Source organism: Pleurodeles waltl, chromosome 12 (assembly GCF_031143425.1).
Source record: "Pleurodeles waltl isolate 20211129_DDA chromosome 12, aPleWal1.hap1.20221129, whole genome shotgun sequence".
NCBI classification, from domain to species: domain Eukaryota; kingdom Metazoa; phylum Chordata; class Amphibia; order Caudata; family Salamandridae; genus Pleurodeles; species Pleurodeles waltl.
The window spans coordinates 586,046,602-586,071,855 of NC_090451.1; the positions used below are offsets into that span (position 1 = coordinate 586,046,602).

The window sequence follows — 25,254 nt, forward strand, 5'->3', positions numbered from 1 at the left end:
TCTGCTTTGACTTGGTTTTGGTGGTTTGGAGGAGAGTCATAAATTATGACCCTAAAGAAATTACGCTCAGGGCTCTTGCTACCAGGAAGGACATATAGATAAACTAAATCCAGTCCCCTTCGGAATAAGGTGAACCTGGCCTTACGGGTGAAGTGCCAGGATCAAATTTTCGCTTTATGGGGAAAAAGAAAAAAACGTCCAGAGGAGACAAAGCTCGACATTCCCCTTGGCATGACAGCTGGCACGGAGCTAAGTAGAACCCTTTTCAAGGGGGTCCAAATGAGTCGTACTCTGCCCATAGTAGATTGAGGGTGAGAGCAGAGGACATAGTCCCCCAGGAGAGGCCCTTTTACAGAGCATTCAGAACTCGCTCAGGGCGCTGCCGCATTCCTCTTCTACCTCCTCCCCCTCCTGCTAGTTAGCTCACCTCCTCCTGTAGAAACCTTAAGAGGATTAGTTAAGTCTGCCAAAGTTCTCCAGGAAACCTTTTTTGACGTGGTGGCTACAGGGACTCTAGCCACTGGGCTTCAAGACTTCACCCTGCCCGATTTGGACTTGGACCTCTGTAGGAGATATGGATATCAGGTCAAGGACTATTCTTCGCCACCTGGGGATCCTGTGCCTAAGCGTCCACCGACAGGTCTCAATTTGTTTAGCAGTACCCCGTCCATCCAAGACTCTGTGTACTCTCACCTATCTGTGACCCCAGTTCTAGAAGTAAGCGGTAATTTGCCTAGTTAGCTACCAGACCGGGAGGTCAGGTTCTCTACTTCCCTGAACAGCTAGCAAAACCCGCTTTCCTCAATTTTAAAACTTCTGGAGAAATTTGTAGGATGGTCTGACTGTATTCTCGGTTCTGTGACATTCATCTTGAAGAAATTGTCTAAAGATTACAAAACCAGTAGTTTGAATCAAGGCCTCTCGGGGTTACTGGCTGTTCCCCTGTTGCTATCAAATGAGTCGGGGAATCCCATGGTGCATTCTTGTGTGGAGGTGAGCACGCAGGCTGGTAAATCCCAGAGACTATTGATAAAAAGGGCAGTGCTTGATAGCCCAGTGGACTTCATACGATTTATATTTAACCCCTCCCCGGTTAAGAGTAAAAGTCTAATTGCACTTGACAGGAGGTATTCCTAATATTTAAAGCCTTGTCTAATCAGTAGAATTGTTCTCCGGAGTCGCCTGTTCCTCTGCCAATATTGGGAGAGAAAAACAAGAGGAAAAAATCTAAAGGTTTGAAAAGACCAGTTTGAAGGATCACTAAGAAAGGCAGAAGGAAAGTACATTTCTTTGAGGCGACAGATTCAACACAAAAATGCATGGAAGTATCTAGCATGATTTCTCCCTCCTCTTTGGCAACAGGGATCGCATCTGGGGCTATTGGAGCAGTCGCCAGGGAACCAGGGAGGGAGCCCAAGAGTGAGCCTTTCTTTGTCTCCCGCCCCCAAAATGGTTCACCTCCTGCATTGAACCAGACAGCTCTGATATTTTCATTCCCTGAAGGGAGACTATAATGGCCCTGTATCTGTGGAAGGCTTTCCCGCAACTGGATGCAATGCAGACTCATATATAGTAGACTTTATTCCAATCTTTGTTGCAGACTTAATTTTGAATAGATTTACTCTGTTAAACTGCTTCTCAGAGTCTGGCCCATTGAGGTCAATTCAAAACCACGTCATTGACCTTATTTCTCTTTGGTATTCCGATGAAGGTTTTATGTCCAGGATTGCCTTTCGCTTTAAGTGCTTGACTAAACTGGTCCTTCGACATGATGTTTGTTTTTTTTTCTTCTTCTTCTAGTGTCACTGGATTGATGTGGTTCCCCTTTTGCGTATGATTTGGGCTAGCGCTAGTGGGGGATGGTAATGGAAAAGAACTAAGATAATTTGTCACAGGAGTCACCCAGCTGTAAGGACCATTATTTGTCACAGGAGTCACCCAGCTGTAAGGACCAGGGTAGATTTTCAGGACCTGACAGTTTCCCTTGTAGGGAATGGTAGGCAGGTGTCTCTGTGGGAAGCATCAACTGCCCCTGAGCAAAAAAAGCATTAATAGTCTGTAAGGGTGGGGTTGGCTCCTGAGTGCCTTAAACCAGGCGCGGGGTCTAGGTTCCCGTTTCCACCCCTCAACTAGCGTCAGCCTAAAAACTGTTTCATTGAATGCTGCAGGGGTAAAATATAGTAGAGAGAAGTTACTTTGTCTCAGTTCTTTAAATCCTGATTTGATTTGCCTCTAGGGGACATGGTCTGATAGGTATTTACTGTGGGACAATTATTATGTTGTAGGCTGTAAGGCCACCTCTTCTAGAAGGGGGCATGCTAAAGGGGTAGTCACCCTCCTTGCTGTCAACTAAACTTCAGTGGAATTATGTTTGTTATAAAGATCCTTGCAACCTTTTTATGGCTGAAATATTGACCCATTCCAAACTAAGGGGTTTGATGTTATTCTGTTTGTATGGTCTTTGGCCTGGGAAGGCTTTGCTGTGGGCACTGGTAACATTTACTCATAAGACATTTGAACTTTCTACTTTTGCCTTATCCTTCCTTATGAAAATCACCTATTGTTATGCAGTTCTTAAAAGGGTTTACCTGTGTTTCCACCTGCAGCTATTATTATGCCAAAGTGCAATTTGATTCTTCTATTTCTTTTTTATTTGTACAAGCCGTGAACCCATGCACAATTGTACCCCGAGGTTGACTCTTAAAACAGTCTTCCTTATTTCACTTGCTTCCCTGTGCCTTGTCTGTAAGCTATAAATGTTATCAGGGCAATCACAATGAACATTTTATTGTCTTACAAATTGTCTTAGTACTCATACATCCTTTCTCCTGAAAATGTGGCTAATCCATGTGGGCTAGTCGATAACACTTCATGTATTTTTCCTCTCTGACGCATAGCTCTAAAGAGGATCATAGACTTCACTGGTGTGGTTCTAAAAATTCTGGACCCATGTAATTTACTTTGCCACAGCAGTACGATTTTAGTATCAAAAGACCGATAATGACTAGTACACTAAGCATGAGCATTTTCGCTCAATTCCAGCAGCGTTTTCACCTCGAAATCGCCATTTTCGTCCTGCACTCGTGGCTCCCATTTTATACATGGCAGCCATTTTTAAAAGTTGCCCTCACATAGGCTTATAATAGTCAGATTTGATTCCAAGGACACGTACACCTTGATTGACTTTTCTCTGACCTGGGCAAGCTGGAACCATTGCCTCAGGCCAAACCTGTTTGGTCAGTCCCTCTCCCAGTGGCCGAATCAGATAGCATCAAGGCACACCATGCCATAAAACCCTTATTATCGCTCACACACCCTGCCTAATCTTGCTCACACCTGCACCTGCTCTTTTCTTCTTCTCACTTTACGAGGGGGAGGTGCCTGTTTTTATTGGGGGTCCACACTTATCTGATGTAAAATACTAGGCCTTGCCGGGTAATTTATTATGGGTTGGATGACATGAAATATGAGGTTTCATCATGACACTGTTTTTTCCTTTGTAGTGAAAACATGTGAATGACCAACCAAAATGTCAAGAATGTTTGCCTGAAGCTTAAAAAACTGTATATAAGGAAACCTGACTTTGCATTGGAGAACAGTCTCCTGAGAACATACAAACTGTGCTGTTGTACTTCTAGGACGCTTGTTACTTGGTTGCAGCCAATAAATTTGATCTTTGACTTCACCTAGAAGACTCTGAGTTTCTGTGGTCTGAATCAGGAAAGTACCCGAGGTCTTTGGGTGTACCCTGGCACCGCTGGGTTACCGGATCAGTACCGGTTCTGAAAAACCCAGTACCTCACTGGTTGCTTCCTAGATGGTCCCTTAGTTCTACACAGATTGGACTGAGGAGCACTTGCGATGACCAACTTTTTATTGGATTTGACAGTACAAAGAAAGCAGGGCGGTTAAAAAATAGACCTTATTGAGGTGGATTGGTCTGCTCTTCAAGCTGTGCAATGCTTTAGTTAAGAAGGAGCTTTCAAGGGCCTTCTGCTCATTCCACCATGACGAAGGAGAAAGCAATACCAAGCAGTCATTACTGTTACCACGATTGCCTTTACAACGCAAGGCTTTACCATGCATATGCCTTTACCTTGCAAGCCATTACAATGAATACATGAACCCTAAAAACCACTTTCTATGCCTAAACCCCACTCATCCCATACCACTTAAAACACCTCACCACACCCAAACTCCACCCATCCCTGAACCCTAGAAAAACCCACCCCGTCTTTAAGCATCAGCCGCCCGTGACCCATAAAAATGCCTTCCTAGGTAGCAAGGGTAGTCCTTTCAGTAACAAGGCTGCAGAGCAATCCTCTTTTTGAGTCTTCAAAAGGTCCGAAGTGATCTGAAGAGTGGGTCGAAAATGTATATCTGGCGTCAGCTTTGAAGTGGGAGAAACGTCTAGACTTCCCTCCACGTCTGGTTCTAGAATTTTCTTCTTTTCCTTTTGCCATCCCAGACATCTTGGGACCGGGGCAAAGGCTAGTGTGAAGTTCTTTGAGAATGCAGGAGGCAGCCCCTACTGAGGAGTGCACAGTGGTAAGTGACAGCGCCACTCTTACCCATCTGGTCAGGATGGAGCATCCTGACCCCCTTTGTGACATTGTCTGGGAGGAATACACAAAGGCCAGCTACACCTAGTAATCTGACCCATGACACAGGCCTCAAATGGTTAGGTCAGAAAAATCACAACTTTCTTTAAAAAAAAAAATGTATTTTCAGAATTCAGACTTAAAATGTGACTTTACCATTTAAGAGGATTTTAAATTACAATGTTTTAGATGCCAAACATGACATTTCTACCTGTTTCCAAGCAAAGGTAGCACTGTAATAAGGTAACACAATGTTATCCTGTGAGAGAGGTAGGCATTACATTATTGAAAAACAAATGTAGGAATTTTTAATTATCAGAACATGTAAAGCATCTAAACATATAAAAAGTACATGTCCATTTTTTTAAAAAATACAATGCAACCTTCCTGATGGGGTGTTTAAGGCCTACCCTAGGGATGACTAATGTGTATTAAAATGTATGTTTTATTTTACAAAGTTGAAATGAAACTGTGCACAAGCTACTATGGAAGGCCTGAGGCTTGTTTTAAAAGTGTTACTTAAGTGAGTGGCACATCCAGTGCTGCAGGTCCACCAGTAGCATTTAATTTACACGCCTTGAGTACATGTAGTACCACTTACTAGGGACCTAGTAATAAATTAAATGTGTAAACTGGGTGTTAGAAAATTTTACAATGTTTAGAGGAGAGTGCACAAGCACTTGAGCACTAGTTAGCAGTGGTGCACAGAATCCTAAAGTCCAACAAAAATGGGTTTTGAAAACAGGAGGGTTGAAGGCAAAAATGTTCGGGAGTGACCCTGCCAAGAGGGTTGAGTGCAACATGTATTTAGTGCTGCTGTTTTGTTAAAAAGTTGTTTCATTTCTAAAAAGACTAGCATTAGGCTGGATGTTTATTGTACTTTTTGATTGTTGAGTTCTGAGATCCTGCTAACTCTCTGCCTCCTCGACAAGCCTGTGAGTGCTCTCCCTTGTTGTGTTGAAAATCGAGTCTGAAACTTCTTGTATTTGACCCAAGTTGCAGAGCCATAGTAGGAGGGACACCGGTGGCAAAATAACCCAGCCACGATTGTTGGAGTCCAGTAGTCCCTGTCTATCTTGTTGCATCCCTGAACTGTCATACAGTGGCAGTTTTCCCAAGAGAGCATGTATAGAGAACCATGGAGTCCACACAAGATTTGATACACACATGAATGCTGCATTTATATTTTGTATTTATCTTAAGACAGATAGATGTATCCAGAGCTTTAACATTTTGTGTTCCAATAAGTTGGTCACTTCATTAGCGGAGGCTATTTACAGGGACCATTCATTTTGGTTAAGTGGTGTAGTACATGTTGAAGCCTCCATCAAACCAATGTAGCATATATTATCTGTTTGATACAGTACAGTGTAGACACCGCTGGAACGTGAGCCAGTGCTTATTCAGGGTCGTTGTTTGCATTCTTCTGAGGCCCCGATACTCCCCTCTGTGGTACGCTCGGCACTGTTTTTCCAGCAGATAACCTCTGACTAAGACACTTTAACTAATACAGTGTACTCCAAGACCTTGTTTTCTAGGGAAATGATCAGACAATATGTGGAGGTACATGAGACACTCTACATTTTGCAGTTTCTAGTTTTACTCATTGTTTTATTGTAGTCTATCCTTTGAAATGTATTCCTCCAAAATGCTCTTTTGACATTTTAGAATCTAGACCCAACTGCTAAGAACATAAAATACTAATTAATTCAAAGGGTTGTTAGACCTGACAGCCTTAGGGTGGTCATCCCACCCCCAACTTTTTGCCTGCCTCCCTCCACTTTTCTGACAATGTTTTTGCTGGTTTTAGGACTCTGCACACGTTACCACTACTAACCAGTGCTAAAGTGCATATGCTCGCTCCCTTAAACATGGTAACATTTGTATATCCCCAATTGGCATATTTGATTTACTTATAAGTCCCTAGTAAAGTGCACTACATGTGCCCAGGGCCTGTAAATTAAATGCTGCTACTGGGCCTGCAGCACTGATTGTGCCACCCACATGAGAAGCCCCTTAACCATGTCTCAGGCCTGCCATTGCAAGGCATGTGTGTGCAGTTTCACTACCACTTTGACTTGGCCTTTAAAGGTACTTGCCAAGCCTTCAATACCCTTTTTCTACACATACATCACCTCTAAGGTAGGCCAGGTAACCCATAGGGCAGGGTGCTATGCAGGTAACAGGCAGGACATTTACACCTGTTTTATATGTCCTGGTAGTGAAAAACTCCTACATTTTTTGCAACTCGTGTGAGGCCTGCTCCTTTCATAGGCTAGCATTAGGACTGCCCTCATATACTTTTTGAGTGGTAGATTCTGATCTGAAAGGGGTAACCAGGTCATATTTAGTGTGGCCAGAATGGTAATAGAAAATCCTGCTTATTGGTGAGGTTGGAATTTATATTCCTATTTTAGAAATGCCACTTTTAGAAAGTGAGCATTTCTCTGCACTTAAAAAACATCTGTGCCTTACAGCCTGTCTCCAGTCAACATCAAGGCCTGGCTAGTTAACAGCTCCCTTGTGCATTTCACCCAGACAACAACAAACACAGGACTCTGCATATTGAATGGGTGTTCCTGGGCTGGAAGGGTGGAGGGCTTGACACATGACACTGGGACCCTGGCAGATAGGACTGAACTGAAAGGGGAACTTGTACACTTTAAAACCACTCTTTGAAGTCTCCCCGACTTTAAAGGCATTTTGGGTATATAAACTGGGTCTCTGACCCCCACCAACTCAGACACTTCTGGACCTGCACCTGAATTCTGTCAGAAGACCTGCCTGGCTGCCCAAAGGACTCTCTCGACTGCTTTGCTGCAAAGGACTGCTGCTCTGCTGTTGCCCTGCTGGCCTCTGACCGTGCTGGAAGGACGCTGCCTTCCCCCAGAATGCTCTCCAAGAGCTTGGATTGAGCTTGCCTCCTGTTCTGAAGCAGCAATCTCTTCAACTACTAGCTTTTTGCTAGCACCCAACTCCGGGAACTCTGGAACGACTTCAGCAATGCTGCAACCTGTTCCCGCTCTGTGGACCTCTCTGCACGCAGCGACTGCGGCCTGCTACGCAAGTCCGACGTAGCCGTGACTCTGCTGATGTCCCTCATGGTCATTGCGACACTGCGAAGTCAACACATCACGTCCTGACAGACGAATCGTGGACGCCGCTGCATCATCGCCCCCCTGCATCTTGATGTAACCGATGCCTCTTTCCTCAGAAGCCACAAGGAACTGATGCCACACCAACTTCATCGATGCCTCTTTCCGACGTCCTTGTTTTTTGTTTTCAAAAGGTACTGTACCTGGTGGTGATGATAGCGCCAGTTAGAGCTATTGTGTTTTCTAGGTGCTTTAGTTTGATTTAATCTTTAAAAATTCATAAATGTCCTTGTGTACATTGGATTTTCATTGTTTCAACAGTATTTTAATCAGGTAAGTAGTCTCTGTTTTTCTAAACCTGTGTGGTGTCTTTCTGTGGTGTTATCACTGTGCTGTTGTATAAAGTACTGCACAAATACTTTGCTCATTGCCCTCTAAGTTAAGCCTGACGGCTCGGTGCCAAGCTACCAGAGGGTGGGCACTGTATAATTGTGTTGTGATTTACCCTGACTAGGTTCGTGGTCCCTACCTGGACAAAGGTGTATACCTCTTCCAACTAGAGACCCCATTTCTTACAAGAGTGTTCTCGTACAGTGTCACATAGCCTGTGCAAAACTGTGTTCTGTCTTTGCCAGGAATTTAATGCTTTTTTTTGTTTTGTTTTTAAATCACAGGTACCTTTGCAGACCTATTGCTCTGCATCTGCTGCGCGATCTCCGGTCTTAAGGAGGAAGCCATTGACCAGGAGGCATGTACAGAATTCATCTACGCATCTTATCTCAACATTTTCATCTCGGAAGATGACCTCTCCCAAGCGAAGGCCAATCCGCAAACCCCCACTGCTGTGTAGCACCCCAAGTGTAACTCTGAGTATCCGAAAACAAATGGCTGCAAAGCCTGCTGGTGATATGTCTTTTGATACAGACACAGATGTACTTGATGGCGAAACGCTTAGTTTTCAGCGTGACGCTGACGTGAGCGTTCACAGATCAAGTCACTCTTTGCAGTGTCTTCGAGACTCTCCCGGGGAAATTAGATCCCTTGCTTCTTCTCCTAATCGTGTCCCAAGTTCCATCTTTTCTGATTCAAAATCTTTAATATGCATTTCGCATTGCACACCCAGCAAGTCCTGTACACGGGCCCTCAGCCAGCCAGCTATCCAGGGTAGCCCAAGCGTATTTTGTATTAGTTCAGAGCTCTTCACTCCTACTCCTTGCTCTCCCAATATTTGTTTTAAGCAGCCGTACCCACAAGCCGATCGTATCTCACTTGGAGCTTTTCAGCGCGATCCTTCCTTGCAGCCTGTAGTCTCTTTGAATAGTGATATAGTTAGTAGATACTTTTTGACTTCAAAGTGGCAGTCTCCCCTTAAGGAGGTAAAAGGTAGTTTAACTTTGGACTGCCTTGGTATTGGCAGACCATATCCAGGAGTAGAATCGACAGAGGAAATCACTCGTGAAGATACCGGTAGAAACGTTCGCCGCAGCTGTGAAGATGAAGAGAAGACCACGTCTGTTACCAAGCAATACAGCCCAACTCTGAACGCAGAAACTGTAACCCGAAATAAGATCTCCGAGACCAGCCAGTGTGGCACGCTGCCCCAAGAAGCCAACAGTTGTACTGTTGGTACTGGGAGGAAGGTTTGCATCAGCGGTTTCAGCTCTAAAAGGTGGGGCAATCGAACACGCACTGCAAATGTGACTGCGAAAACCAACAAAACTGATCTGCAGCTTTCATTCCGCACCCAGCACAGCAGTGCCTCCCTACTCCTTGAACATGGTCTTGAACGTTGGAAGCACAGAGCTAATGAGGTAAGATCTGCAGATGTAAATTAGATGTTCTCTTGGGAACTAGCAACACAAATTCCCGAAGGTTGTGTATTTGAATCCATAAGTATTACAGCAGGTCACAACTTCAAATACAATCCCAGTACTGCTCGTATGACGTTGTCTTCGATGACCGGTGTGAAAGAAAGCTGTATGTCAAATATTTTCATTGACTCGCAGTGATGACCTGCAATTTTATTTTATATCTGCTAAATAAAAATGCAGGCTTTGTCAAGGAAATCCGAAGCTGTTTTAAATGTCAAACATTTTAAATACGCTAATAAAAGACAGCAATCGATTTTATCATGGTTTAGAGTGGGCAGTGATGCGAGTTAAAACGGCGTTTTATTTCATTTGAGAGTTATCAGAATAAAAGTGCAGTGAGGCCACGGAAAAAGTCAGTTTCAGCCTTCTGCGAGGTGTGTATTTCGAGAGCCTTTCTGCCCTCATTTATCTACACCGGTTCAGTCGGGGAGGGATGTCACGTGATTTTTAATGTAATGGCTCATAGCGATTTCGTACACAAGAGGCACATAACTGACGTGCCCCCAGTGAATTTGGTTCAGTACTTTTTGTGTTTGATGCACCCTTTCAGTATAACATCCACCGAATACATATGAATGGTGGGTCTTCACATTGGAGTATGGAGCCTTTGGCCTGAACTTGTGCCTTAATTTTGCTCTGTTTTCTTTGGACCTTGCGGAGTTGGTTGTTTTAACAAGGACCAATGACACAAATCTCAAAGAGATTAAAGAGGAAAACCTTCAACACATTTTATTTTGGAAAGCTTTGGAAAACTGAATACCTTAAATGTAAAACCTAACGGGGTTCAGTTGGCTTAGTGGGGCTTTTGCTACAGTCATCTAAAGTATATTACTTGCTAGGTTATGTCTGTAATTCTCAAGTGCTGTTGTACCCAGTGTCTCCATGAGGGTGCGTTGATTCACCTAATGAATGTTAGCAAAATGTGAGTGGAAAGTATCCCGATTTGAAAGAGCAGAGTAGAGTGTGCCCTATCTTTCTGTATTTGTATATTTATTTTGTTGAATTCCTAAAGAAAATAATCCCAACAAAATGTACTGGAGTTAACGAGACTAAGAACTTATAATTATTATCCGACCACCAAAACTATTAATTTCACAGCAGTACTGAGAGTTGGGGATGTATCGGTTTTAATGTTTTTGTTCTACAGGTGGTTGCCTCTCTTGGCCTTGGGGACAGTTTCGCGATGTTAGAATGCATGATGCCTGCGAATATGCCAGACTCCTGTCTCAATTCATCTGCTTTCTTGAGCCTCTCCTCGAACTCATCGTTTTTCTGTGATAATAGGAGATATGCTCGTCTTCGCGCAGCCCTCAGCTTGCATAAAAGAAAAAAAGGTAATGTGAAAAGTTATTTTTCCTGTTTAAACATGCTTTTGAGTATTAACTGGTATTCATCCGGAAAAATTGAGTATTTCCTCCCTCTGTTTTGCTGTTTCGCCAACCCAAACACGTGGACGCACACACTCAAAGGTGCTTAAGATACTTACTATACTAAAGCTTTCAGCATGGAATAGAGACCAGTGACACCGATGGCTACGTATTACATTTGGCTTCGGAGTTGTCTTTAATTGAAAGAAATGTGACTAAATCAAACGCTGGTAGGTATTCCTGCAGTCTCAAAGACATACCTGCAGTTTGAAAGGAGAGAGTGTAGGAGTTTCCCAAAAACCTTGCCACTTCGTTTGTCACGATAAAATGGCATCTGAAAGCACCATAAGACTCAATAAAGTTTGGTTGGCCATTCAACACCAGCCTCAGAAGGCTTGCTGTGCAATTGAGGTTACAGAACCATACAATTATACAGGTTACAATAAAGAATGCAATCCTCCAAATTCACGACCACTCTCTTAAAACAAATGTTGGTAGCAAGTATATTGGGAAAATGCAGAATCCAATTTGGCAAGGTGGGAGGGACTGAAACTAGATCATGCACCAGTAAAAATCAAATGCCCCATTGGAATGTCAGTCGTGAGGACACACTTTTACAATTCTACACATTACAATGATTATAAAATGCATTGACCTTTACAGGGCATTGTACTACAACTTTGTACTTTTACCACACCAAACTGCTGGTAAGTATATCTACATACATTTTAACTGAAAAAGCCAAAGTTTAAAGTTACATTTTGGTTAGGTATGGTAATTAAGTCTTACTTTATGTTTAAAAAGAAACAAAAAACCCTCAGAAATTCACTGAAAAAACAAAGGTTAAAGTCATGTTGTATTTAGGTCTTGTAATATAACAACTAATGTTTTAAAAAAAATAAAAAAAAAAATCTCAAATTCAACACTTATAGTTTTCACCCATCTCCCTCACTGAGAATAGCTTTTACCTTCACACAGCGTAAGGGGTTGGATGCCTGGCTGGGTCAGCGGTCAGGCCCTATGCCCAAACTCTGCAAGCGGCCACCCCCAGCTGCCACCACCTGAGGTGTAGTTAACCCGCAGACTGCCACCCACAACAGCGCATGACCTATGGCTGTGCGCATCGTGGGGTGGGCCAACTGCCTATGGCCAGACAGTCCCCCACAGACACCCCCCCACACATTTTCTATTTTTATTTTGGCTGTACCTTTGGGGTACCATCCCACAAATGGCACTCTAAAGTGTACTGCAGGACCATGCAAGCTTCACTTAATACTTTAACAAGACCTTGCTGGGTCCGCCAGCAAAATGTATTTTGGCTCAGACAGACCCACCCCTCCCCCCCCCCCCCCCCCTCCCCACACACCAAAAAACAGTTAGGGTACCCTTACTCTTGCCTCTTTGTATGTACGTTTTTTTGTAAACACAAGAAATGGGGACAGAGTCCTCGAGTCCTTCAATGGCGGTTGCAACATTTCTCTTCGTGGGTGGCCAGCAAATCAGATCCTTCAGGACTGTAGGAGGGAACCCTCTTTCTTGGCATGATTACCCCCATTTTCTGCATTTTGTCAGTGTGTTTGACTGTGTTCACTGGGATCCTGTTAGCCAGGACCCCAGTGATTATGCGCTCTCCCTTCTAACTTGGTAACTTGTACCATTTTCACCCCACATTTGGTATACTGGTGCCCCCATGTAAGTCCCTAGTATATGTTACCCAGGTACCCAAGGCTTTTGAGTTACCAGGGGATCCCCGTGGGATGCAGCATGTATTATGCCACCCATAGGGAGCCTATGCAAAGTATTCAGAGGACCGGGGGGGGGGGGGGGGGGACACGACGACTAGGTAAACACCCTGTCCCTTTGGAAATAGGCGTTGCATGGCTTCAGAGGGATAGCCTCCCCAAGCCACTGGTATGCTTTGAAGGGCACATTTGGTGCCCTCTATGCATAAACCAGTCTACCTGTTCCGGGACTCCTGCTCTGGCATGAAACTGGACAATGGAAAGGGTAGTTACAACTCCCCTGTACCTCACCACCCCAGGGGTGGTGACCAGAGCTCCTCCAGAGGGTCCATAGGTTCTGCCATCTTGATTCAAAGGTTGGCAGGGACCTCTGGGAGCATCTGATTGGCCAGGCAGCATCAGAGCCCCTCCCGATAGGTGGTCACCTGGCTAGGTAACCAATCCACCTTTCAAAGCTATATAGGGTTTCTCTCTTGGGTGGGTCCCTAGATTTGGCTTGCAAGATTCCAGCCGGACTCCTCTGAGACCTTACTTTGACTTCTGTCCACTGGATCCGTGACTGGACCCTCCAGGAACCAACAATCTGCATCCATGACAAAGACTCTGCTTGCAACGTTGTTTCCATGGCTCCTTCCAGCTTTGCACTATTTCCCCCGCTGTGCATCCTCTGAGGGCGGCAAGTCTTCAGTCTGCACGAGAAGGAAGAAGGAATTTCCCTTGGAGTGAAGGAGTCACTCCCCTGCGTCCGCAGGCACCAACTTCCACAAAGACTGGCTGCTTGGATCTCCTCTCATCCAGAGCTGCGTGGATCCTGCATCACTGGTGGTGGTCCGCAGTAGTTCTCTTGGTCCTCTCTGCTAGCTTTCCAACTTTGGTGGAGGTAAGCCCTTGCCTTCCCACGCAGGACACAGTACTCCTGGGCACCGCGTCTTTTGCAGCTGACAAGGCTTGTTTGCATCTCCTCCAAGAAATCTTCAGGCTCTGTGTAGACCCAGCAGTTTTTACTGCGACGCACAGCCCTGTGTGTGCTTGCCCTACAGTGTGGGACCCTTCTCCAGTTGTGCTGCGTGGGCTCCTCTGCGACTCCTGGTTCCTCATCCAGTGGGTCTCCTGTGGGGGCTGTCTCTTCTGTGGACTCTCTGCCTTGCTAAGGGTCCCCTTTGGGCTCCCCCTGTGGGTTGAGTCCTCGTGGACCTTGCTGGTCCTCGGAAGCTCCACTTTTGCTTCATCGTGACTTCTGCCTTTGCCAAGGCTTGTTGGCGGCTGTTTCTCGCCACTGAACGAGTGCAGTCCTTCATCTGGCGTGGGAAGTCGACTGCATCCTCCAGGAACTCTTCATTAGCTCCAGGGCTGTGTTACTGACTGTCTTCGTCTCACAGTTGACCAACTCCTGCATCCACAGTTGGGTGGGTAGTAGCTCCTACTCCTACTGGGCTCTTCTGTGACTTCTGGACTTGGTCATCTTCATCCACAGGTCTTCCTCTTCAAGAATTCACCGCTGGTTTCTTCAGTCTTGTCTGGGTTTTGCATTTTCTTCCTTTTGGGTGGATTGGGGAAAATCCAGTTACTTAGTTCTTTCTTCCTGGTCGCTTGGGAGTACTGTGATACTTACCTTTGGGGTTTCCTAGTACCCCCAGCTCCCCTCTACACATTCCGCTTACCTAGGTGGGGGTCCTGTGTTCGCATTTCATTTTTTAGTATGTGATTTGGGCTCCCCCTAGAGTCACTATTGTCTAATTGCATTTGCACTGTTTTCTATCACTTTATATGCCTATTGCTGGTAACTACTGTCTATATGTGTGTGTATATGTGTGTTACTTACCCCCTGTTGGAGGGTTGCCTCTCTAGTACTTTTTGGTATGTCACTAAAATAAAGTACCTTCATTTTTGCAACACTAAGTGTTTTCTTTCATGTGTGTGAGTGCTATGTGACTGCAGTGGTATTGAATGAGCTTTGCATGTCTCCTGGATAAGCCTTGGCTGCACATTCTCAACTACCTCAAGAGAGCCTGACTTCTAGACACTGCCTACACTGCACTAATAGGGGATGCCTGGACCTGGTATAATGTTTAAGTACCTTAGATACCCAACACATACCAGACCAGCTTCCTACAAGGACTGAAAGATCTAATAGGAAGAAAATCCCTCTTTGCTCTATTTTTTAGGGTCGAGCCTGCGTCGCATGCACTTGTGCATGCGTATCGCTAGCAAGGCGCTTTAGGTATTAGAAAAGGGCTCGGAGCCTTGTCAACGTCACGTCAGTGTCTTTCATTGGCACATTGGCTTGCCTGTTAGAATCCACTTCCTTTGATTAGTTGAAGGCACGCATACGTCATGCCTTTTCCGGTGGTTAGCCCTCCTCGAGCGCAGCGAGCAAGTACATAAAACATGCAAGGCTCGCTGTTTCCAGTCAGGTTTGTGGACTACTTTTTCTCTATTTTCGCAGCGCGATCTTGCTGGGCAGAAGTCGAACTCTTTGCATACTATCGACCTTGTTACACAGTTAATTGCACTTTTGCCGGTTATGTTCATAATTGCACTTTTGCCGATAGGTATTATTATGTGTGAACTGTAGCAGCGCGATCGCGCTTTTTTTTTCTTTTAATGCCAGAAAAATCTGTTTGGGAGTTTACAACTGGGAATAGCTGTAACTCCGACAAATGTGAGACCCTAGTGCATTGCAAATGCTTGTTTAAATTTGTGGTACCAACCGTAGGAAAGTCAATTTCTTTTGGCATGGTTAACGCCACGTCTTGCCTTTTTATCAGAGTGCTTCCACTGTTTTCGGTGGGGTGCTGCTAACCAGGACCCCAGGGATTGTGCTCTCTCCCCTAAATTTGGATGCTTTGGTACCCTTTACTCCCACAATTGGCATACTGGTGTACCCCTGAAAGTCTCTAGTATATAGTACTTAGGTACCCATGGCATTGGTACACCAGGGGTCCCCCAAGGGCTGCAGCATGTATTATGTCACCCATGGGAGCCCATGCAAACTGTCTGCAGGCCTGCCATTACAACCTGTGTGAAAAGGTGCACCCTTTCACTGCTGGTCACTGCACCAGGTCACTGTAAGTCACCCATATGTTAGGCCCTTTTAGCCCAGAGAGCAACATGCAAGTTCCTGTGTGTGAGGGCACCCCTGCATGAGCAGAGGTGTCCCAACGAACTCTGTTTCTAGTGCACTGGACTTCGTAAGTGTGGGAAAGCCGATTTACCCATGCACTGGCCATAGGTCACCACTACCTGTGGTCCAACTACATAATGGCAACTCAGAACCTAGACATGTTTGATATCAAACATGTCGGAATGATACCCCAATACTAATGCCAGTATTGGTGGCATTATTCCATGCACACTGTGGGCTCTGTAGAAGACCCCCCCCCCCCCCCAGTATTGTTGCTACAAGTCTTTCAGGGTTTGCAGGCAGCCCTGCTGCTGCAACCCCTCAGACAGGTTTCTGACCTCTTGCTGCTTGTCCAGCTCAAGCAGGGGAAGGCAGAAGAAAGGATTTCTTGAGGGAGAGGGGATGCAACACCTTATCCCTTGGAAATAGGTGTTTCAAGGCTGGTAAGGGGTAGCCTCTCCATGCCACAGACCTGCTTTGAAAGGCCCATTTGGTGCTCTCCTTGCATAATACGGCTTACACCAGTCCAGGGACGCCCCGGTCCCTGGTCTGGCGCGAAAGCACACAAAGGAAAGGGGATTGACCACTTCCCTGTCCATCACCACCCCAGGGGTGATGCCCAGAGCTCCTCCAGGTGGCCACTTGATTCTGCCATCTTGAAAACAAGATGTGCAGAAGACCCTGGGAGCATCAGTTTGGTCAGGATAGGTGACTGACGTCAGTGACCCCCATCTGATAGGTGGTCACCCTGCAGAGTGACCAAGCCCCGTTAAGGCTATTTATGGACTCCCTTGTTGGTGGGTCCCCAGGTTCAGCATGCAAGCCCCAACCTCTGGCCACCAGACCTGCTGCTTGACTTTACAGGAACCAAACAAGTCTGCAACCCCTGGAACAACCTCGCCTTTCAACATTGTTTCTTCTGCTTCTTCCAGTAATTGCAACATTTCCATGGTTGTGCATCCTCTGGGGTCGGCAAGACTTAAGCTGCACCAAAGAAGCAAGATGGAATCTTCCTTAGAGTGAAGGAGTCACTCTTCTGCATCTGCAGACACCTAAGGTTGCTGGTAGCTGCTCTCTACAGGAACTGCATGGATCCTCCAACATAGGTGGTGGTCCTGTGTGATCTTCTTGGTCCTCTCTACCCTCTGTCCAAATTGGGATATGGTGAGCCCTTGCCCCTTCCTCCCAGACAGTGCCCCTGTGTATCACGACTCTTGCAGCAACCAAGGCTTGTTGACCCCTGCTGCAAGGGCTCTTCAGGCTCCAAGTAGCCCGGGCACTAGCACTGCATACTTGCAAGGACAGTCTCTCGTCATCTTCAGCGACATGGGACTCCTCTCCAGGTGTGCTGATTTGGCATCACTGCAACTTACTGTGCCTGCTGGCAGTGGTTTGCCTGTGACTGCTTGTGCTGGCTCTCCTGAATGCTGATGGTCAGCCTTGACTCCCCTCCAAGGTCACTCCCGGGTGGACTGGACTTTGACCCCTTCTTTTGCAGGTCCTCTTTATCTGGAGTCCACTGTCTGCTTCCACTGGAGTGGTCCTGGTTTTGCAATCTTCCTTTTCCAAGTCCCTTTGTTAGTCTCTGGGAAGACCAGGTAACTTCTGCTCTCCTGGTCGGTGGGGGTCATCTAGGTACTCACTTTTGGGAGTCCCACGTTCTCCAGCTCCCTTCTAACTATTTCATATCCTTGGGTGGGGGGGACTTCACTTTGCATTCCACTATTTTAGTACATGGTTTGGCCCCTCGAAAGGGCCCTGGCCTTTTCTGCAGTTTTTTTGCCGATGCTTGTTATTTACAATACTAATTCCTAATGCGTATTGTGTGTGTATGTATATATATATATATGTATATGTATGTATAATATGGTGTGTACTTACCTCTAGTTGGGGGACTGTCTATAAGTGATCTGTAATAAAGTACCTTTATTTTTGTCACACTGTGTTGTTCCTTTCATGTTATAGAAGTTGCTGTGTGACTGCTGTGGATTTGCTAGTGCTTTACATTCCTTCTAGATAAGTCTTGGCTGCTCACCACAGCTACCGCTAGAGAACCTTGGCTTCCTAGACACTGTTTCACTAACTAATAGGGGTTGCCTGGACCTGGTATAAGGTGAAAACACCATAGGTATCTACCACACACTAAGCTAGATTCCTACACCAACCATCCATTTTCACAGTATTTTGGATCCTAATTTCTCTAAAATGACTGAACAGATATAGAGCAAATGACACAAAGCAAAGCCCTTCACCAAAATGTCCTGGTAATGGAGACCAGTTATTATAAATCACCACATAGTACCTAATTCTAAGAGTAAGGACAGTTAATTAATAGTATTCTCTTGATCTCTAATGTCACCAGTACAGTGATGAGCGAAAGTTTACATTAACTCTTGGTGCAACACACAAATACATAAGCGCATATTGTGCAGAGCACAAAACCCACCAAGTGAACAGTGAAAAGTGTAATAAACCTTGCACACACATGTGCAACAGAGACTAGTGAATAACACAGGTAAAACTACTCTCAAAATTCGAACTGATAAAATATAATTTCTTTAATCAGCTCAATGAGTTCGAACATTTCACTGGACGAGCTCCAACAAATTGTCTTGCGCCATATTAGCTGTCAAAAATTCCAACCAGGAATACTAGATCAACCCGACACTTTATACAATGATACTTTTGTCTGTTAAGTGAAACGAGCAAAATCCCTTATGGTGCATCGGGGTCCACCGTCATAACAACACTAGCGATTAATAATTGGTGAACAATAAACATTATTACTCATTTGTTTAAATAAAGAAAACTGGGTGTGACTGTAAAGCCGTAGCTAATAGACCTGTACTGAACAGCTCACCTGATAAATATTGAAGCAATAGCAAATAGTGAAAAGTGATGCCACGAGTATCGGTTGTGAGTAGGCTGACATTTTATGTTGATAATGTTGACAAAGCCTCTTTTCTCTTTATCCTCACTTAAGAGGGAGATAGAGACATTCAGGGAAGCCTCCGGTTTTAAAGCAAATTTCTGAAGTACAATATCGTTAATCTCACCCTACCTAAGGTGACCAAGCTCGTTTAGACTACCTTTTCTTCTTCACCTGGACAGCCCATGTGGGCTTCCAGATACTCCAGACACCAGGCCAAACTGCTGACAGCAACTACGCAAAGGTACTGGACACTACCAGATCAGATCTCTTCTTGGGAAAGTTATACTCCCTTGTGGCTAGGGCTGCTAGCGGCGGTTAAAGTGACACTTCTAACAAAGCTGCTGTATGCCAATCATTCTCTAACATGCAGCCCCCTCCCCTACACCATCAACAGGTTACAGCACCTCATTGATGACATTGTTTGGGGCGGGGAAAAAGGCGTGTTGCGAAGAAGCAAGCTTACTTGGTTGGCCTCTTGAGTTGTTGGACTGAGCATTAATGCGATACTGTCAGGCTGCCCAGTTCCACTACATGGTGGAATGGGCTAGGGCATACATGGAGAAGCACTGATACTTTATTGACTAAACAGTGGCCTGCATCCACATCTAGAAAATACCAGAACTGCCTAAACCCCATCGCCCCTCCAGTGTATACATTTCTCCAGTGATGCATGCCACAATAGGAATCTGGGATAAAATGCAAACCCGTCATGAGCTCTCCTCACGCTTATCGGCCCTGCCCTTCTTTACAGGCAACCCCTACTTTCCAGCAGCACAGTGCTCTTCTTTTGCCACCTGGCAGGTGGCAGGCTGCAAGAGGTTGGGTGATGTATTTGAGGCCGAGGGCATCATGAATTTTGCACAACTCCAAACTCAGTATGTCCTTCCTTCCAGTGCTCGCTAGCAATATATGCCCCTTCAGCACTGACTACTGCAACCCCACATCCACTCCCACGTGAGCCGTCATCTGACCCCTTTTGAAAAGTGTTTCCTCACCTGGTCATCTGGCAAACGCATACTCTCTGACATCTATAAATTCCTCATTGACCCACTAGAGTCCCCCAAATCTCCAGCACGAAAACACTGGGAAGTTGAATGTGAACGTACCTTCACCACCAAGGAATGGAGTGACATCTGGCACAGGGGCCTGCACCTCCGCCTGTAGTGTGACGGGCACAGAAATTATGCTAAATAGTGCGCAATACTAGTATTACACACCAGCTGGAGTGGCTAAGTGGAAACAGAACAGTGACACGGTTTGTTGGAGACACTGTGGACAGCTAGGTACACTTACACATTTGCTCTGGTACTGTTCCAAGATACAACCCCTGTGGACGGAGGTACTGACTGACATTAACATGATGTGTGACAGACATTTTCAGATTCTCCAGTTATGTAAGCTAAGGACTTCCGAATCCGCTCACTTATCTATTGAATTTGTCAAAGGGGGGCGCCATCACACTGGTGCTTGGGGCTGCAAAACAGGTCCTGCGGACACGTAGTAGCTCGACTTGGTGCCATCACTCTTGGATTGGCTCCAAACATTGAGGGATCTTGTTGGAATGGAGAAATTAAAAGCCACTGCATCTTGCATGTTACCACACTTTGAGAATACTTGAGGGGGGACTGTGTGTGCTTCCGGTCTGATGAGTTTCGAGAGTTAACGTGCCCGGCCTACTTAAGAATCCTTGGACTCATCCGCGTGGACCCATACTACTCCATGAGAACTAGGGACGTTTTCTACTAAATCCTCATAACCTTCTGTACTAGGGTATTTGAAATTAAAATGACAACTGGCACAAAAACACACCGTGCAAGCACAACAGCTGTGTTTTCAAAGCAACAATGTAACCTTTGGAGCATTAATGTAAAAGTGAGGGAATTCCATATAAAACAGCAGTGCGTGCACAACTGCAGTCCTTTTTTTTTTTTTAAACAATCAACAACATGGACCATGTTACGGAAAAAACTGTAAAGAAAGCATGCTCCATTAAAAGAAGTGCATTTTCTTTAAGACATGCAAAACTAACATACGCTTAAGCGCAGTTGGTTCACCACCCCTAAAACACATCTTCATAAAATCATGTGGTAAGCCAAATAAGAAAAAAGTCAGTCGAAAACAACGTAAATGCGCAAAGGAGAAAGAATGCATGTGAAAGGGACAGTTGTAATGGGAAGGAGCAAAAACACAAAAGACATAACAATTGGGACGGCTTCACCACCCAAAAGAGATGGATTTTAAAATACACACAAAGTCACCAATGAAAAGTAAGGGCCGTGCTGGGGCCTAACGTGAGCCCACAATGTAGATACAGCATGTCTTTGTTCAAGATGGTTATTTACCTGGGGAGAGGCCTCAGTGAAGTGACCCGTACTTTTCATACTTGCTATGTAATAGAGAGATATTCCCTGTGCATGAATACCTTCCCCACCCTAAGATGCATTCTGCTGAGTCTGGCTAAAGGTGTAAGTGAAGAAGCAGTTTCTCTCTTTACATCCCACCCTGGTGCCTTCATGGAAGGAATCAGTGGAGAGGGTAGCCTCTCCCCATACTCCACTATACTCAGTTAGTAGACTGTGGGGTGGTGTCATACTCCACTGTCTCCTTACACTCTACTATGCACTGTTAATGTACTATGAAAAGGTCTAATTGGAGAGGCCACTTTCTCCCTACTCCATACTAATGGACACTATAAGGCATAAGTTCTGTAATAAAGGAAAGTGTAAATTCTTCCTCCCAAAAAACTTTACGATCTTGCGAGAGTCTTGCAGGATCCTAATAAAAAGTAGGGGGTAGACAAAATATTGATGCAAGGCATCACTGGAGAGGCTGAATTGCCCCCACACTCTACTACATACATTTGTAGACGTGGGAGAGGGGTTCGTAAAGAACTGTCTCTCCTACACCTCTCTATGTACTCCTGTCATACTGTGAAAAGGTGTCAGTGAAGATGCCACTTTATTCCCACACCCTAATAGTGGGGAGTATAAGGGATATGAAGAAACAAGTACATTTTCCTCCAAAACAAAATAAAATTAAAAAATGTAGGAGGATATAGGAAATATTTCTAAAGAGAAAGGTTACTGTACAGAGGCTTGTGTTTGCACACTCAAATACACACATTCTATGATACAGACCTGTTATGCATTAAATATAGTTTGAGTGTTTGAGCTTGTGAAACTCTTGTGCGAGCTGTACAAATATAGTGGTGAGGGCAGGCATTTGTGTGTTCCGCTCTCGGGAAAGTCTTGTTCTTGCAGGTGTCACCCCCCCCTTCCTAAAACAAAAAAAATGGGACATTATAAATGAAAGAATCACATAATTTAGCAATGGGGTGGTTCTGACAAGAGCCTTTGTGTTTATAGTGTGTAATGCTAAGTTACCTATAGAACTGGATCCATTCCTTTACGTTATCAAGGAAGATTCTGTTCGCTTTGGCAGTGTAGTGCACTCAGTGCCACCTGTAGGGACCTGGAATATCAAACCGGATGTTAAGATCTATAGAACCCATGTCATGGTCACAATGAAATGCCAAACCTTTTTTAATGGCATGCTTCAGGGATTTTTTAATCTTGGGACAAAACGTTTTCGACCTTTGCCATTTATTGGAATATACAAAGGCAATTGGAATATACAAAGGCAATTATGAAATTGTCTCCCTTACTTGGATTTCACCCACAACCCCAGTGATTGTGCAATGTCGTTGCCACCACAATGGACTATCAGGTCAGGATGCTTACAGTCCAAAATGTACTGAGCCATTGGTAAAAAATGATGCCACTTCATACCTCTATGACCAATCCAGGCTATGTGCAAGTTATCCAAGATTCTTGTTAATACTGCAGTTAATGGCATATTCTCTAGCGGAGCGGGTGAAGCTCTGTCCAAAAATCTACAGGCGAACTATGGTGCAGTATGGAGATCTGTGTCACAATTCTCAGCAGAATGTGTTAGCTGCAGGAGCAATATGGAGTTTTATGAGGAGAGAACAAGTGGTAGGGTGACAATTATAAATAATTGGTAGATCATTGGCAGTTACAAAAGTAGCTTAAGTTGCGACAAACTGCCCTTTATCCAGTATTGGATCTTTCATAAATTCACATGCTTGAATCATCCCCGTCGTCGAAGTGGGAGTCCCACGGTACATAAAAAGCAATAATTAATATATATTTTTTTTTTTGCCATAGGCTATAATGGAGCCAGCAATTGCTCACATAGCCAATCCATGTCCTTTTGTGAAAGGACCCAAACCTGCCTGCTGTCCAATCAGGCACCAGCACCCTCTAGAACCTTCTCCAGAGAAGCCCCCTTCCTCAGATTTTCTACCGCACGTCATGTGAAGGGAGTCTCCCTGAGCTCTGCTCAGTTTTTCTTCTACTTCAGAACTTTTTCTCTCAAAAGAGTTGAAACTATGTTGGATTCTTCTAGGAAAGGCCTTTTCTGCCCTTGCAAGACCTGTGGAAAGAAAAGGCTCCATGTGGATGACCCACATAAAGACTGTTTGTATTGTCTCTACCCACAACACCAGGTTAAGGACTGCAAAATATGTTGCACCTTCTCCACAAAGACCCTCAGAGACCGTGAGGGTAGGCTCCTGACATGGTTACAGGCCAAGTCCTGTACTTCAGGTGAGGAGAGTGGGTTAGAGAGGCCACACGAAAGGTCCAGATCTGAGGACCTGGGCCACACAGAAAAATCCAGGAAGAGGCAGAAATCACATCATGGGAAGGGCTTACAGACTTAAGTCTCCTCTGAGCCTTCCTCTCCTCTTCAAAAGGAGTCCTACCGTTTATCTCCTTCCTCAGAGCCTTCCACTTCTGGAAAAATGACTCTAAAAATCAGATCGACGACGACACCGTCGACGACTGTGACGACGACGACGACGGTTCCAACAACTACCGTCTCCACTACATCGTCGACGAAACCGTCGTCAGCGTCGACTACCTTAACTTCGACGGTAAGGGATCCTATCCCCTCTCTCAAAACTCCGTCGACGAGTATATCATCGACGGCAAAAACATCGTCGTTTACAACACCGTCGACAACTGCCCCGTCGACTATAACGTCAGCGACGCCATTGTCATCGGCATTTTCGCCATCGACGGAGACACCGTCAAAGAAGTCATCCTCAGCTAAACCATTGTCGGCAAAACCATCGTCGGCGAGACCACCGTCGACAAGACCACAGTCGATGGAAAAATCTGTACCATCCACGGCTCCATCAACTTTCACGCCATCAACAGCACTGGTGCCTATTAGACAGATTGAGGCCACTTCTGCCTCCTTCAGGTCACCAGATCTCCGAGCCATGGTCAGGATCAGATCTCTACCCGCCCCGGACATTTACCCAACAGACACCTCTCCAAACAAGGTGTCAGCTTTAGTACCCAGTCATCTTCTTGACTGGGAGGAATCCGACGAAGGTCCATTCGGAGATGCACATAGCCCCTCGCAGCTCCATGTCAAGTACCAAGATGAGGATGACGAGGATGAGTATGAACAATACCAACCATACTACTCTCATCAGGAACAATATTACGAAACACGAGAGCCTCAACACAGAGATTCTGTACAGATGCCTTCCTCCTTAATCCAGGATTTACAGTCTATGCTACAGGATTATAGGAGAAGGCTCCCACTGGAAGCGGAAGATCAACCACCAGTGCCAGTTTCTCCGGTGACACCAGTTAATGTCCCTCCTCCTCCAGCTACTCCAAGATTGACATCCCACTCGGTGTTAGCTGCACCCCCCAGAGACGAAGGTTCCACTTCAAGGGAATAGGAACAAGAGGAAGGAGAATTTCCACCCCATAGCATCCTACCGAGGAATGGGATGATTACTTGGCCCCCACTCCTTCTCCACCACCTCCTCGCCCCTCTGATTCTCCGCCCGAAGACACAGGTGGTTTCCATAATCTTATGGACAGAGCCGCGGTACGTTTTCACCTTCCAACATCTGTCTCCCAGTCGGAATGTTTCCTACATGATTTTAAAGAACAATCGCGGAAGTCGGTACGGTCCATTCCGATTATTGATTTCATATGGAGCGAAGGCACAAAGATTATGCGAAACCCGGCTACGGTTCCTCCAGTTCTGCAAAAACTGGATAAGAAGTACAAGGCAACCCAAGATTCTCCGGCATGCCTTACTGGCCATCCAAAGCCTGACTCAGTGATCTCACAAATAAACAAGCAGAGGCACGAAAGATCCTACAGGAAGGTGAGCGTACGTCGGAAGAAATTATCGACTGCGCTCTTGACGTAGCCTCTACTGGTTTTCGCCAACTAGCGGGTGCCGCAGTCTTACGACGGCAAGGTTGGCTCAAGGCCACATCTTTTAGACCAGAAGTGCAGTCCCGAATCCTAGACATGCCTTACGATGGCGAATCTCTAGTTGGCAAACATGTAGATGACGCACTTCAAGCCATCAAGACTGACACGGACACCGCCAAGTCCCTGGGTACCCTGCAGTATCGGAAACAGCCCTTTCGAGGGGCTAGAGGAAGAGGTTTCACCTCATTTT

The 25,254-nt window shown here is 45.4% G+C and overlaps 1 protein-coding gene across 2 annotated transcripts in view; it reads left to right on the forward strand.

Moving 5' to 3' along the window:
- HASPIN (histone H3 associated protein kinase) overlaps positions 1-25,254 on the forward strand; it is an 854,350-nt gene that overhangs the window by 215,357 nt on the left and 613,739 nt on the right. For both annotated transcript variants that reach the window (XM_069217741.1, XM_069217740.1), the window contains exons 5-6: positions 8,371-9,507; positions 10,715-10,901. In XM_069217741.1, the coding sequence (XP_069073842.1) occupies positions 8,371-9,507; positions 10,715-10,901 (1,324 nt within the window). The remainder of the gene's footprint in view (positions 1-8,370; positions 9,508-10,714; positions 10,902-25,254) is intronic.